Source organism: Maniola hyperantus, chromosome 9 (genome assembly GCF_902806685.2).
Source record: "Maniola hyperantus chromosome 9, iAphHyp1.2, whole genome shotgun sequence".
Classification (NCBI taxonomy): Eukaryota; Metazoa; Arthropoda; class Insecta; order Lepidoptera; family Nymphalidae; genus Maniola; species Maniola hyperantus.
The window spans coordinates 3,933,938-3,948,024 of NC_048544.1; the positions used below are offsets into that span (position 1 = coordinate 3,933,938).

The 14,087-nt window shown below is 35.5% G+C and overlaps 2 protein-coding genes across 3 annotated transcripts in view; one reads left to right on the top strand and one right to left on the bottom strand.

The window, feature by feature from the left end:
* Positions 1–2,685: 2,685 nt before the first annotated feature.
* LOC117985479 (ankyrin repeat domain-containing protein 50) overlaps positions 2,686–14,087 on the bottom strand; it is a 76,672-nt gene continuing 65,270 nt past the window's right edge. The window contains exons 32-39 of one of the 2 annotated variants that reach the window (XM_069500685.1): positions 13,867–14,022; positions 13,612–13,730; positions 12,651–12,778; positions 11,582–11,736; positions 10,496–10,619; positions 8,964–9,047; positions 7,334–7,404; positions 2,686–6,601 (exon numbers count right to left, since the gene is read on the bottom strand). In XM_069500685.1, coding sequence (XP_069356786.1) covers positions 6,486–6,601; positions 7,334–7,404; positions 8,964–9,047; positions 10,496–10,619; positions 11,582–11,736; positions 12,651–12,778; positions 13,612–13,730; positions 13,867–14,022 — 953 coding nt within the window. In that variant the 3' untranslated portion in view covers positions 2,686–6,485. The remainder of the gene's footprint in view (positions 6,602–7,333; positions 7,405–8,963; positions 9,048–10,495; positions 10,620–11,581; positions 11,737–12,650; positions 12,779–13,611; positions 13,731–13,866; positions 14,023–14,087) is intronic. The other variant, XM_034972210.2, reaches the window with a different exon arrangement.
* Positions 12,618–14,087, top strand: part of ND-49 (NADH dehydrogenase (ubiquinone) 49 kDa subunit) — a 76,248-nt gene continuing 74,778 nt past the window's right edge. The window contains exon 1 of the mRNA XM_069500722.1: positions 12,618–12,623. The gene's annotated coding sequence lies outside the window, so the exon portion shown is untranslated. The remainder of the gene's footprint in view (positions 12,624–14,087) is intronic.

Sequence of the window (14,087 nt, forward strand, 5' to 3'; positions counted from 1 at the left end):
ACCTATACCTATACTATAATTTCATCAAAATCGGTTAAACGGATGGGCCGTGAAAAGCTAGCAGACAGACAGACAGATTCACTTTCGCATTTATAATATTACTATGGCTTAGGATGGATAATATCCTCGTTCAAAACACATCATACACTAAACTTTGTTTTTTTATCCAGATGAGAAGTGTTTCACAATGTTTCCTTTTGAGAAGTATATGGAATGAAAATATTGTTTTTGGATCTATCAGTTTAAAAGGGAAACCTGTTTTTTGTCATCCATCCGGATAAAAATTACATATAAAGTCGTACAACTTAACATATTGACTCAAAATAGCAAGAATCGATTCACCTATAATATAATATAGTAAGTAAATATCACGAAAAGTTCTATACAAACTCACAAACATACGAAAAACACCATTAAACAAAATAAGCGCACCTAAGTCGTTGAAATAAAGATCATTATACAAACATGTAACTATATTATGTAATGTTGTAAAGTAACTAATGTTTTGAGAAATTGCGTTTAAAATATGACACTCAGTTTCCAAATAATATACAGGGTGTAACCAGAACGCTGGCAAAAACGAAGATATGTGATAGTACTGATGATTACTGATATGATAAAAATATAAACAAATCCTATAATTTTGTAAAAGTTTACGATATATTGCAAATAAAACATCTGACTGACGCTAGAGGTCAACGAACGTTGTGAAAGTAGGCCACTCCGAGTCAATGCCGCATCGTAGGCGGGGCATGGTTATTGGTATTGGATTGTGTTTAGGTAGTATAACAATAACGCTAAGTTTTTGCTAACATTCTGGTTACACCCTGTATAGTAGTATAATATTATAATAGGTTTTTTTGTCACACTTTCGGGACATATAAACTGTACTTGGTTGTAGTAGACTTATATATCCATCATTAATATAAATATATTATTATGACGGCGAAACTCACATGTTAGATGGAACACACCCGACTAGTCTTCTTCGCGCCGCGTCGCAAGCAAAGGCCTATTGAAAAAAGACCGGACGGGTCCGAAACTAGTCGGGCATACTCACATCACACCCATGGATTTAGATGTCATATATATTGTACATTTGTAATATAGTATATCCATTGTAGCGTTTAAACTACAGTGAGTGATTTCCATTATAAATAATATCTGTCCATGCTGTACTCACGTGTTTAGTCATCGGCGCGGCGCATGCGCGAACTGACTCCCTTGAAAAAGGACCCCAGATGGGTTCGAAACTAGTCGGGCTAACGTCGACTAAACACGTGAGTACATATCCATCTTTAGAAGCTGAGTGTCATAAAAGTATAAATAATAATTATTATAATACAAGAATTAAAAAAATTATTCACTAAAACGTTGTAGCCTCAAAATATGACACTTGATTTCAATTTTAACACAATATTGGTCATAATTAATGTTGTAAGATTTTATCTTCTTCGAAAAATTAAATACAGCACCCGGTAGAAAATATTGTACATCGACCTTTAGAAAGACATATCGGTTTCGTAGAGCGTTGTCTCTGTCGTTGAGACCCACAAAATGTCACAGGTACGAGTGACAGAGACAACGCTCTACAAAGCCGAAATCTCATTCTAAAGGGAGATGTACAATATTTCTTACCGGCTACTGTAATAATTGTACTTGCTCTAGTGGCAAAATAATAAAATAACACGCAATCTTTTTATTAATTTTGTTTCTAAAATCATAATTATGAAGTATTATTATAAATTGTGCTTATATTTTTTGGAATAAGTAGCCATTTTATAAGCCACAAACTTTATTTCCTGTTTACTATTTTGTTTTATTCTTTTATTCCTAACCTTTTTAATTAATCTTTTCGGAACTTGCCAGGCAAACCTTAATTTTTTTTATTGCATTTTTTTGCTTTAAGTTTTATTTTAGTGGAATAAAAATTTATGAAGGACTTTCATTAAAATATCATTAGGCAATTATATGTTATAGAGACTGGACACTGAAGACAAAATGTATGGAACGAATTATACACACCGCGCATGTTTTTATCACTGAAAGGGACCTAGTACATATACAAGTAGGTACGCTGGAAGAGGCGTGCCATACCAAATTACAGTTGTTTTTTGTGCCGATTCGAAGCGACCTAACGACCTTTACTACTTTACCTTTGATACTCTGAGTCAAATCGTCATCATGTTGACACTCGCTCACCATAAGCTACAATGCATTTTTGCAACAAGAATCTCACGAATTCAACGAATCACAACAATTGATATTGTAATAATGATTGATGCAGGTTTTACGAAATCGACCTACAGATGTCTCATCACTAACATTTAGTTCGTTACATGACGCTCACAGCTGCTATCAGCGCCAGAATGGCGCTCAAGTTGCTTCAAAAACAGTTCGGCAATCGCAAGTCTAGCGTATTAGTAGAGGTCGTAAAGCTCCATACATTTCGTATTCACAGTATCTCGTCCCATAAACGAAAGCTCCAATAACTAGGACATTCAAATTCATTCAATTTAGGAATTCCAAACATCTACCACTACTATCCACCGAGAATTTGAAATTTTTTACCGTTAGTAACTCTTCAACCCTCTTTTTCTTAGGCAACTCCGCCATTTTACACTCCATATTACGTATTTATTTATTTACCATATTTATAGAGTCTATAATAGTATTATTATTCTCGTTACCTTGAAAAATTAATTCATTTTTGTACATTTTATCAAATTATTATTATTAAAATAAAAATTACAGCACCTAGATTCTATCGATTATAAATGAATAAATGCTCCTATATGCAGTTACTTATAACGCTCTTTACAGATAATCCTACTTTCAACTTTTTTAACTCGTAAAGAAGTGAAAAGAAAAAGGAATTGTGCTGTCCCATCGAATCATTTTTATTACCAACTTTTCGAAATAAAAAGTAGGTAATTTCATCACAATTTGGAAGTAAGCAGCTACGAGGAGTACCGGGTCGTAGCCGCAGAAAATTGTTAATACATGAACATCGATCTTTAGAAGTAGACGGCAGATTTGTAGAGCACTGTCTCCACAAAGCGTCGGTCGTATGGATATGAGTGACAGAGACAACGCTCTACAAATATGAAATGTCATTCTAAAGGCCGATGTTCATCACTTTCGGCCGCGTACTGTACACAGCATGAATAACTTTCTTGAGAAATTGCATGTTATACTAATATGTGTTATTTGGCTTCATCTGTAGAAATAAAAGGGGAACTGACTGACTGGTCAAATCGCTGGGTCTAGAAATTTCAGATTTTACATTTAGGTTTTCTCTATACAGTACCCGGCAGAAAATATTGTACATCGACCTTTAGGAAGAGATAGCGTTGTCTCTGTCGTTGAGACCGACAGAACGTCACATAGGTATGAATGACAGAGACAACGCTCTACAAAGCCGAAATCTCATTCTAAAGGTTGATGTGCAATATTTCTTGCCGGCTACTGTAGAACGTTTCTATAAGAAATGATTTTAGGAAATTCTAGTTACTAAAAAAAAGTTCGCTATTGATTCTATTTTGACATGTATTGAAAAACATGTAGGTATGTTATGTAAAATGTCAAAAGTAAATTATAAACTATAACAGATTAACGTATAAAAAATAAATACACTATTACATTACTTTCTAATATGTAACTATTAAGTATAATGCGTAAAAATTGCGCGTCACATACCATTTTAACTTTTTATGTCAAATTTCATGCCAAAAGTACGATTTAAGTCCTTTTTTTAAAGATGAAGCGTACTTTTGACATGACAGTTGACTAATGTAGTTAAAAAGGCGCGTGAGGAGTCATTTTTTACAGACTATATATTATAATTATTTTATTCACAATAATGTCACGAAAAATAAAAAGATTCGTACTACAAGTATTGGTGTTACCATAATCATAACTAATTAATTCTACTAATTCATAATATATTTTAAATCTAAATAGCACAATGAAGAGACTACGCGATTTTGTGATGGAAATTATTCGTTACTTATTGTTATTTCTGCTAAAAAAAATTAGAAAAATAACACTTTTTTTGCAATTTTAAGGAACTTATTATATTCGAACCAAAGCAACGCAAGCATTGCAACAATTTTTTTGAAAAATACGTTTCATTTATGAAATCGATAATACTTTACAAGATTTAGGTAAATCGCGTAGTTTCTTACATATTTCTATAACTAACAGCCCCACTCAGAGTCGCTTAATCGTTACTTAAGGCATTCCTTATCCATACTAATTAATGCCTTAAGTAACAAATAAGCGACTCCGAGTGCGGCAGTTAAATCACTTTCAGCAGTTTCTTTTTTTTTCAGAAATAGGCACCTGCACATAATATGGACTAGTTTAATAAGATTATAAAGAATTTTAGACTACAATTATTAAAAAAATCTAAGTTAGTTAACTTTGTTCGATTTGAGATCAGGAAAACTTGCACCCATCTGACCGTGCGTGTGATATGAAAAATGCAATCGGGATTAATAAAAAGAAAAAAATTGTACTATTTTAAACAAATGCTTTGAAATGTTTAATAAAATTTAAAGTATAAATAATACTGTTAAATTATTAAAATTTTTGTAATTTAAATTCTAAAATAAACAAAAGCTAAGCATGATTTTAACATTTAGTAGCTTTTTTCAAAAATGGCTTGGCAACATTAAGTATTTTTTGTTTAGTTTTTCAGCTATACACTAGTTATGATTTCTAAAAAGTTAGTGAATATGAATGTTGATTAAGTGATGATTTGTACTTAAATAATTCTAGAGGTATAAGTCCAGTAAATTGTTAATGCGCGTGGCCGCCATTTTAGTGACGTCAGCACTAAACTGAAGTTTCGAGCTGATGGTATATTTTTACTTAAATATACGTCAAATGACGTAATTTCGATGTTTATGTGACATGGTTCCAGCACAATAGCAATTTGCGGGACTTAATAATTTAATAATTGATTCATTGATTTCATTTTACAAAATGGCAATTATTTTACTGTAGTGAGAATATGCCTTAACATAGTTTACTTACCGCCGTACTCAGAGTCGCTAATCGTTACTTAAGATTGGGTTAAAACGAGACAGATTTATGTGAGAGATATAGCTCTGTCTCGTTTTAACTAAACTTAAGTAACGATTAAGCGACTCTGAGTACGGCAGTTAGCCATTATTTTGTTTAATGAATTAAGTTATATTAGGTACATCTGGTGAACCATAGATAATACTTATACCATAAAGCTATTATACTTATAGCAATTAACGCGTTAATCAGTTTTTTAAAGATTAATTCGATTTTTAAACATTATTTTTGTACCATCTATTTATATTTAAACTTTTTATGACTCCATTCCTAATTTAGCAATCAGCATGCTATAAATAGGCGGTGCCTAAGGGCGTCTGTGCACTCATCCGTATTCGGTTCGTATCCGTGATTCTTCGAAGTGAACGGCATACAAATACGTGCTCATTCGATTCGTATTTTAATGGAATCCGTGATTTCAGGGATGAGTGCGCAAACCGCCTTATAGTTTGTAAAGTTAAAGGTACACTGCGGGAGAGTCGACGCGATTTGATGCGTCTTTTCTATCATGAAATGATGAGTGTTTTCTAGAAGACCTGTGTGGAGTTGTGTGTTTGTGGTACGTATTTCTTGCTTTTCGTGCTTCTTTAGTAATGGGAGGGCGGGCAGTACATAATATGTATCACATGCTGCACGTTGTACCATACAGATTTGCCTGTTTTGGCAGATTAAGTTTGTTATTCCTTGTTTATCATGGACTTCCGCAAAGTACGCCTGCTTCTATTCAACATTACTAAAAAGCCGCGTCGCTTCGCCTCTACGCAATGTGTCTTTAGCCTAAGAAGCGCATGCTTTTATGGTACTTTAAAGCAATTTGAATAGTTTCCTAATGTATGAAATAAACCTAAAAGTATTTCTAAATAATAAGATTATACATTTTTAGTTTGGGGCAATAATTCATATTTTGCGCAGTTTTTATTTTACTTCTTCCCATGAGAAAAATAAGCCGATTTATGTTACATTTACACTTTTTTATCACAACAGGCTAGATTTATAGATGTTACGGCGAGTTACTGTCTTTACAACCCAGTAAACAATAACTTTTAGTTTTTTCTAGTCTTCACAATAAATCTGCAATGTTTACAATGAAAAAATTTTTTACCCCATTTACGAGCAACTACGATAGTTATTAATTATATTTATCAATGTTATTCCTTTTGACTTACTACATAGTTAATTTTCAACATTGTCTCTTTCCTCCGAAATGTAATACTATCTCTTTTCTTTATTTTTTAAATTTATATGGGTAATTCTCCTGCACTAAAAAACTGTATTTGCAGTATTTAATGCTCTCTTTTTTATTTAGTAAAATTTTATCAGCGTTTTTTTCTCTCACAGAAGGAGTTTAAAGCTGTACAAGGAAATTTAATGCTATCCCTTTCTTTCTTTAACACATTTTATAGCGGCGTCTCTTTCCTCCACTGAAAGGCGTTGGTTTTCACGGCTGGGTTCGCGGAACTAGCACTCGCCGCTAAAGCTACGCCTGTACGACGTATGTTTGCAGCTGCATTATCTGCAAGGAGAACTTTTAATTTTAGGTTCCTTAGGAATCAGGTACCTTAGGAAATTTCGTATAGCCTATCCTAGTGATAACGCGTGAACAATGCGACCCAACTTCTCATTGAGCCATTGACGTTAAGATTTTAAACACAAGTGCTATCTCGCTCGTAATTTGCGTGTACAAAATACTGCAGTACGCGATATGATTGGCTGAGATATTTTAGCGTCATTCAAAAAAAGATTTCTTCGCAGGTACTTATAAAAGTGGCAATACTGTAATGTCGCAGACGTAACTACAAGATACTACACAAAAGTACAAGTAACTACACGTGCGAGAGGGGTGTAAAGAAACTTTTTTTTTAAATTATAGACTAGCGCTTGGCTGCAATCGGACCTAGTGGCAAGTGACGATGCAGCCTAAGATGGAGCGCGCTTGCCTAGAAGATGCCTATTCACTCTTGACTTGAAGGTACACATATTATAATTGGAGGGGAAAACTGATGCTGGAAGGGTGTTCCAAATCTTAGTGGTTCGAATCAGAGGGTGACGCGAGAGCTCAGTGATTCGTCAACTTCTGACTCGGAGTGGAATGAAAACCGAAAGGTCGACGGTTCAAACCCCGCCCGTTGCACTATTGTCGTACCTACTCCTTGCACAAGCTTCACGCTAAGTTGGAGAGGAATATACTCCCGCAGGAGCCTACTCAGTTTTGCGCTATACCCATAGAGAAAGTAAGCAAACTTACCTAGTCCATTTCTAACGTTGGCAACCAATCGCATCGCTGGGTTGGTCACGATTCCGTTGCGCTTGTTCTTACTGCGAACAAATAAGTTCATATTATGTCGTAGATAATCGCTGGTATTCTCACGGATGACGGATAGAACTTGGATGAAGGAAGCGCAGTGCGTAATCGCCGTTAGGGGTTGAATTTTCAAAAAGTCTTTCTTAGCAGATGCCTACGTCATAATAGCTATCTGCGTTTCAGCTCGATCCGTCCAGTGGTTTAAGCTGTGCGTGGATAGATCAGTCTTCTTTTTAACACCGTTCCGAATAACTATGACCTTTATTTACTCCAATCTCCAAACTCAACCTCAAGCTCAATTCCTGGAACCTTAATAGTTTTAAACTATACTAAACGAACGCACAAAGCAAGCATGGTTTAAGTAAACTACAAAGTGTTACCAAGTGTTAAAGCGAAAAAAAAAACCAAGTCAATTGTGTTAGTTTTACACTGTAACTAAGTTATTTTGCTTAAGTAAATGAGATGATACTAAAATATATATAATATATAATAAGTACATAATATGCAATATACCTGCTTAAAATAACAGTTTGGTTAGTTATTTCCCGAAACCCACAGTTGACAGTCCACACTTCAAACCACAATTTTTCTCTTGTGTAACACATCAATACACACACATCCACACATCTAAATCTGTTCACACACGCACGCTCACTCATACTAACAAACATTTTGTATATAATATATAATTCCAACTACTTGTATAGACTGGTAACGGGTCCATTGAAGCATGTCCGTAGGTGTCGTTTGACCCAAAGGTTCGTTAAACCGCGCCAGCATATTTGTAGTCTGTGCCGCTACGCGCATGCGCGTTACACTTAGGTGACATGACATGACATGATCTTATCGCTAAATAGCGATCTTTTTTACAGATTACTGTAAAAAACGGTTACGGTTTTTTGTACCTACTTTTTAAAATTTCTTTTTGTAACCTGTCATTTGTGTTTTGTCGTGCAATAAAGTATATACATACATACATACATCCATACATACATACATACATACATACATACATACATACATACATACATACATACATACATACATACATACATACATACATACATACATACATACATACATACATACATACATACATACATACATACATACATACATACATACATACATACATGTAACACAAGCGTACGAATTTAACTTCACTTTATAAAATACGAATGCATGAGCTTTGTCTATCTGGAGTTCTAAAATATTTTTGATTGATTCTTAAAATTATATAGGAAAAAAGATGATTTATGATGAGATGAGTCTGTCTAACTTAGTTACAGCATTGTTCCAGCCAAACCTAGACAAAGAAACTCGACAAGGTTATGAAATCTATATTTTTTTTATGTTGCAATTGTATAAAATTCACTTTTTCTAAAACTACTAAAAAACACATGACGTGTTCTGAGTAAATTAAATATTAAAGAAATTTAAATTAAACGAAAATTAATCAATCTCAATCTATGTAAGTTCCACAAAGTAGGATCCAATTAACCCCATAATACATATAGCTTTTTTATTTACCCTATACACAACTTTATCGAGTTCATCTGTCTTATTCACTCACGTTTTCTTAAAAATCTTGCCTCTCGCTCTTCCTAAACTGCCGACTATTCTGTTGTAAACGAACCGCGTCGCCAATACCACCTCACTATGTTCGTATTTTTAAAAGAAAAGAAAATAAGGGATAATAAAAAGAATAAAGGGATAGTAAAAAAAACAAAAGTAATAAAGGGGCTAAATGGACTTCTAAGGTGTAAAAAAATTAAATTAGTAAAAATTAAATTAGTAAATTAAAAATTGACTTGAATAAAAATGGCTATTCTACACTACAAAGTACGATTACTGCATTCTTTAAATAAATAAATAAAAAAAAATGTTACTTTCATAATATATTAATTTTGTTCCCAGAACATCAAATGCACATCTAATTAATATTCACGGCTATAATTTTTTCACTGTTAATAATAAAGTGTTAACTGGAGAAGAAAATAAATATTGAATTCTTGTAATACAAAATATACTTATACTAGATGTTGCCCGGGACTTTGTCCACGTGAATAAAATTTAAATTGTTTAAAAATTCAGTGTCAACTCTTTAATTTTCCGGGATAAAAATAGGTCTCCAGGTAATAACTAATTAACTCCGTGCAAAAAAATACGTTGATCGGCGTGGTGATTACGTATTAGAGGAGAGAGAGAGAGAGGGAGAGAGAGAGAGAGAGAGAGAGAGAGAGAGAGAGAGAGAGAGAGAGAGAGAGAGAGAGAGAGAGAGAGAGAGAGAGAGCAATAGCAACAAAGGAAAATAAGAAGAAGTAGAAGAGAGACAGCAAATGAACTGACAGTAGTAGCCACTGACAGCAACGAGCAGCATTGCTACTGCAACGTTTTACGTAATCACCCCGCCGTTGTTCCGTTACGGCGTGATTGGAGGACAAACACACTTTCGCATTTCTAATATTAATAGCATAGGTACATGGCCTTTGTTTGTATATTGACATGCGGAATGACAATATTAACACAAAACAAGCATTATTCATCAACAAAACAATACAAATTAAAAATCATAGGGCTATATCACATTATTATAATAACCACATTACATAGGTTAAATTATGACTAAACACAATTATACACAAACACATAGCAATATTAATCCGTCTATAAGTGTGAGATCTATAGAGCGCACTCTGACTTAGCATAGACTTAAGACAGAGTTAAAACGAGACAGAGCTATATCTCTCATATAAATCTGTCTCGTTTTAACTCAATCTTAAGTCTGAGCAAAGTCAAAGTGCGCTCTATAGATCTCAACCTAAGAGTTACGCCGTCGAGGGGCCGCACCGCTTTAGGTATATTTTTCGGGTGACTAAGGCTGAGATCTATAGAGCGCACTTTGACTTTGCTCAGACTGAAGATTGAGTTAAAACGAGACAGATTTATGTGAGAGATATAGCTCTGTCTAGCAAGTGCGCTTGGAAGTACGAGCGGGAGGCCTGCTAAAAATGATTTATGAGCCAGTTCGCATATTCGTAATGGCCTTAGTATAGTGGATTGAGATCCTGAAGGGGAAATAAAACAACATATAACAAGACATACCTGTCGTGTCGCTCGTTGGCGGGTTTGTTTTCGCGGCCGAGGATAATGCGCATGTGTGTGTCGCGGTTGAAGTGTGTGTCCGTGACCATCGGCTGCATGCTTGTGAGACTAGGGGGTTGAGATCCTGAAGGAAAAAATCACTTCTTTTAGGCTCCTCCTATCCTGTTTAGTGTCATTACAGTCCAGCGCAAGCCTATATCATCATCATCATCATGATCAACCCATCGCCAACTCACTACAGAGCACGGGTCTCCTCTCAGAGTGAAAAGAGTTTGGCCATAGTCTACCACGCTGGCCCTGTGCGGATTGGTAGACTTCACACATCTTTGAGAACATTATGGAGAACTCTCAGGCATGCCGGTTTCCTCACGATGTTTTCCTTCACCGTTAAAGCAAGTGATATTTAATTACTTAAAACGCACATAACTTCGAAAAGTTAGAGGTGTATTATAGTTAAAAAAAAATAGGTCAGCCTCATTGCAATATCAGCTGTCAGAAAAAATTAGGACGTGCTTCGGAAAGCACTCTGCTCAAACATTTTGTACTAGACCTTGTAGACTGTCAATGTTGCCGGATCGGACGTACGCTTCTTATGTTCGCAGAGTGAGTGGGACAGAGAGTTTATGATCAACATTTGTACACCTATATTGTGAAAAATATGTTTGGGACTTTCCAATTGTGTTGTTGCCCCACACTAGTTGATAACAGCAACTTCGCGTGAGTTTAGTTTCGAAAATCCCATGGGAACTCTTAAATTTTCGGGTCACTCGCCATCCATAAAAAAAAATCACGTCGATATATTATTGCCCCGTTGCTATGTGATTGAAGGAAAAACCAACAAACAAACAAACTTCCGCATTTATAATATGGATAGTGATGTTGAGGCAAATAAAAGTTATCTGCGCAACAAGAAAGCAAAGTTCGTTTTTGAGTGCCGAGTTTGAATGAGTGAAGAAAATTGAATTTTGCTCCTTGTTTTTCATAGATGAACAGAAATAGCGCTTTTGAAGCTAGAGGGGTGAAAATATATATTTCATTTTATTATACGCAAAATTTAAATAATTGAGTAAATATAAATAAACGCACCAGCTAATATAGGCGAGGGACTCCTTGGTTCGCTAGGACTCCTTGGAGGGGACGCGTACAAAGGACTCGCGGTGCCGTGCCTCTGCTCCCGTCTCCTGTCCCTTTCTCTCGCATAGCCACGAAGTTCGCCGTCTCGCTCGTTTGCTACATAACTCCTACAAAAATGATTTTTTTTTATTTTGGCCCATCACTTACAATGCAGATCTTTGTCAAATATAATCCGACCGACTGCGCCAATATTATGAAATGAAATGAAATGAAATCATTTAATTTTGCTAAATGTGAGTAGTGAATGATCGTACATACATAGATAGTCCCTTTCACATTTTGCCATTTATGTATGGCGTGCAATATATGTGGTACTTACAATAAAAAAAAAATTAAAAAAAAAAAATTAAATGACCACGACAGTAAAATTATAAAAATGTTACAATACTTCCTTAATTTTTACTCTTATAGTTACATTATCAAAATGTGTTATGATGTACAGTACGCGGCGGAAAGTAATGTACATCGAACTTTAAAAGAGGATAGCAGATTTGTAAAGCGTTGTCTCTGTCGTTGTGACCGACAAAACGTCATATAGGTATGACTGACAGAGATAACGCTCTACAAAGCCGAAATGTCATTCTAAAGACCGATGTATATTCTGTCGCGTACTGTAAGTATCCCATGGTATACTGGCGCAGCCACTGGAACCGTTTCTAATTCACTAATGTATTTATTTACTTTTAAGATAACCGAGGGAGAGGGCTGGCTATCCTTAACACAGATCTAAAAATCTAGCTAGGATAGCCAGTTCTTGATCTTGTAACATTCTTAATATTGTATATGCTTATTCCAACAAGCACGCAAATTGTTCAACATCAAATCCATGTATGTGTGTAACTAGATGATTGAAAAATAAACGTTTTATTTATTTATTTATTTAATTCTTCTCTCAACACATTTTATACATTTTTAATGTCCGGCCGAAGATTATTTCTGACCGAAACCGATTAATCGGCAATCGCAGTAGTACTACATAGAATGCCATATACGAGTAGTAGTAGATACCATATACGAGTACCTTAATTTTGAGTCCTTTTCCACCGCGTGATGTTCTGGTATAGGTTCATCTCTGTCTATTTCACGACGAGTCCGACCACAGCGGGCCACTTGTTGTGCGAAAGAGAGGGATAGATTTGCGCGGTTCGCCTGTGAACATTATGAATTTTTCGAAATATCTGTTACCATTCAAAAAACTTAACCAGCACCCTCATATAGCAACAAAGAAGTCAATTTTGGTTTAAATATAAAGTTTGAGCGCATAAAATAGTAAGGAAATGTAAATCAAGCTTAAAAATGGAACCAAAGCTTAGGTACACAATGTACCGCGGTATTTGGACAATGGACAAAGTTGTAATCCTATTTGGCCTTATTTTTAATCTGTTATTATGTAAAATTGTATTGTAATAAACGAATAAAATAAAAAGTATGCAGAGCTTATCAAAAATTACTCAAAAATATACTACAGATGTCAGTATGAAGAGATCAAAATTCTCAATGTAATTGCCATTGAGAGTTTGATTGTATTGCTGTATGCTGGTACGCGTAAGAGCGATCACGCACTCATCCGATCCGAATCCGTGAAAATACGGGTACAAAAAATATCTACGTCATAATATGTCATAAGCTACCATACAAATAGTTATATGACTGCTTCGGAACGTATTTTCACGGACTCGGATCGGATGAGTGCGTAACCGCCCTTATGGTTCCAAATTTAATGCCGTCATGAGAGATACATTTCTTTAGATATTGCTATTCGTAGTTTGAGCAACTTGTTTTAGTTTTAATGAACGTACATTGGAGCCGATTCTTGTACACAATCTCTAAACTAAACTAAATTAACAGGTCTAAATCTAGTGCTATCCTTTTCCGCAAGCAACTTTATGAAAGAGATAGCAATATATTTAGACGTGCCATTTAAGTTTAGTTTAGGGATTGTGTACAACGGAATTAGCCACAATGTTACACTATTGCCATACCTTATCATGCGCTGGTTCTTCGGCGTGTTCGTGAGATCTGTTGGAACCTCCCGTCATGTTGGAAGATGATTTGGTCGAGTTGGAACTGTGGACACTGCGCCGTTTGTAGTCTGGTGACCCTGAGAATTTATTTCTTTATTTTATTTTTCATCTCAAATCAAAGAGTTCCCCCGGGATTTTAAAAACCTAAATCCACGCAAACGAAGTCGCGGGCATCAGCTAGTACGAATATAAAGAAAGTATAGGATTACATACCAGTCCTCGTAGGTTTTAGCAAGTCGTCAGGCGGCGGCGCGGCATGAGGCGCGACGGGCGGCGCGGCGGGCGGCGCGGAGGGCGCGGCCCAGCGCTCCAACAGACGACATATGTTCGCGTGTCCCGCGCGCCACGCCACTTTCGCTGGTGTACGACCTACAGCAATATTTAATTTATCTAAATATATAAAAGGAACTGACTGACTGACTGACTGATCTACC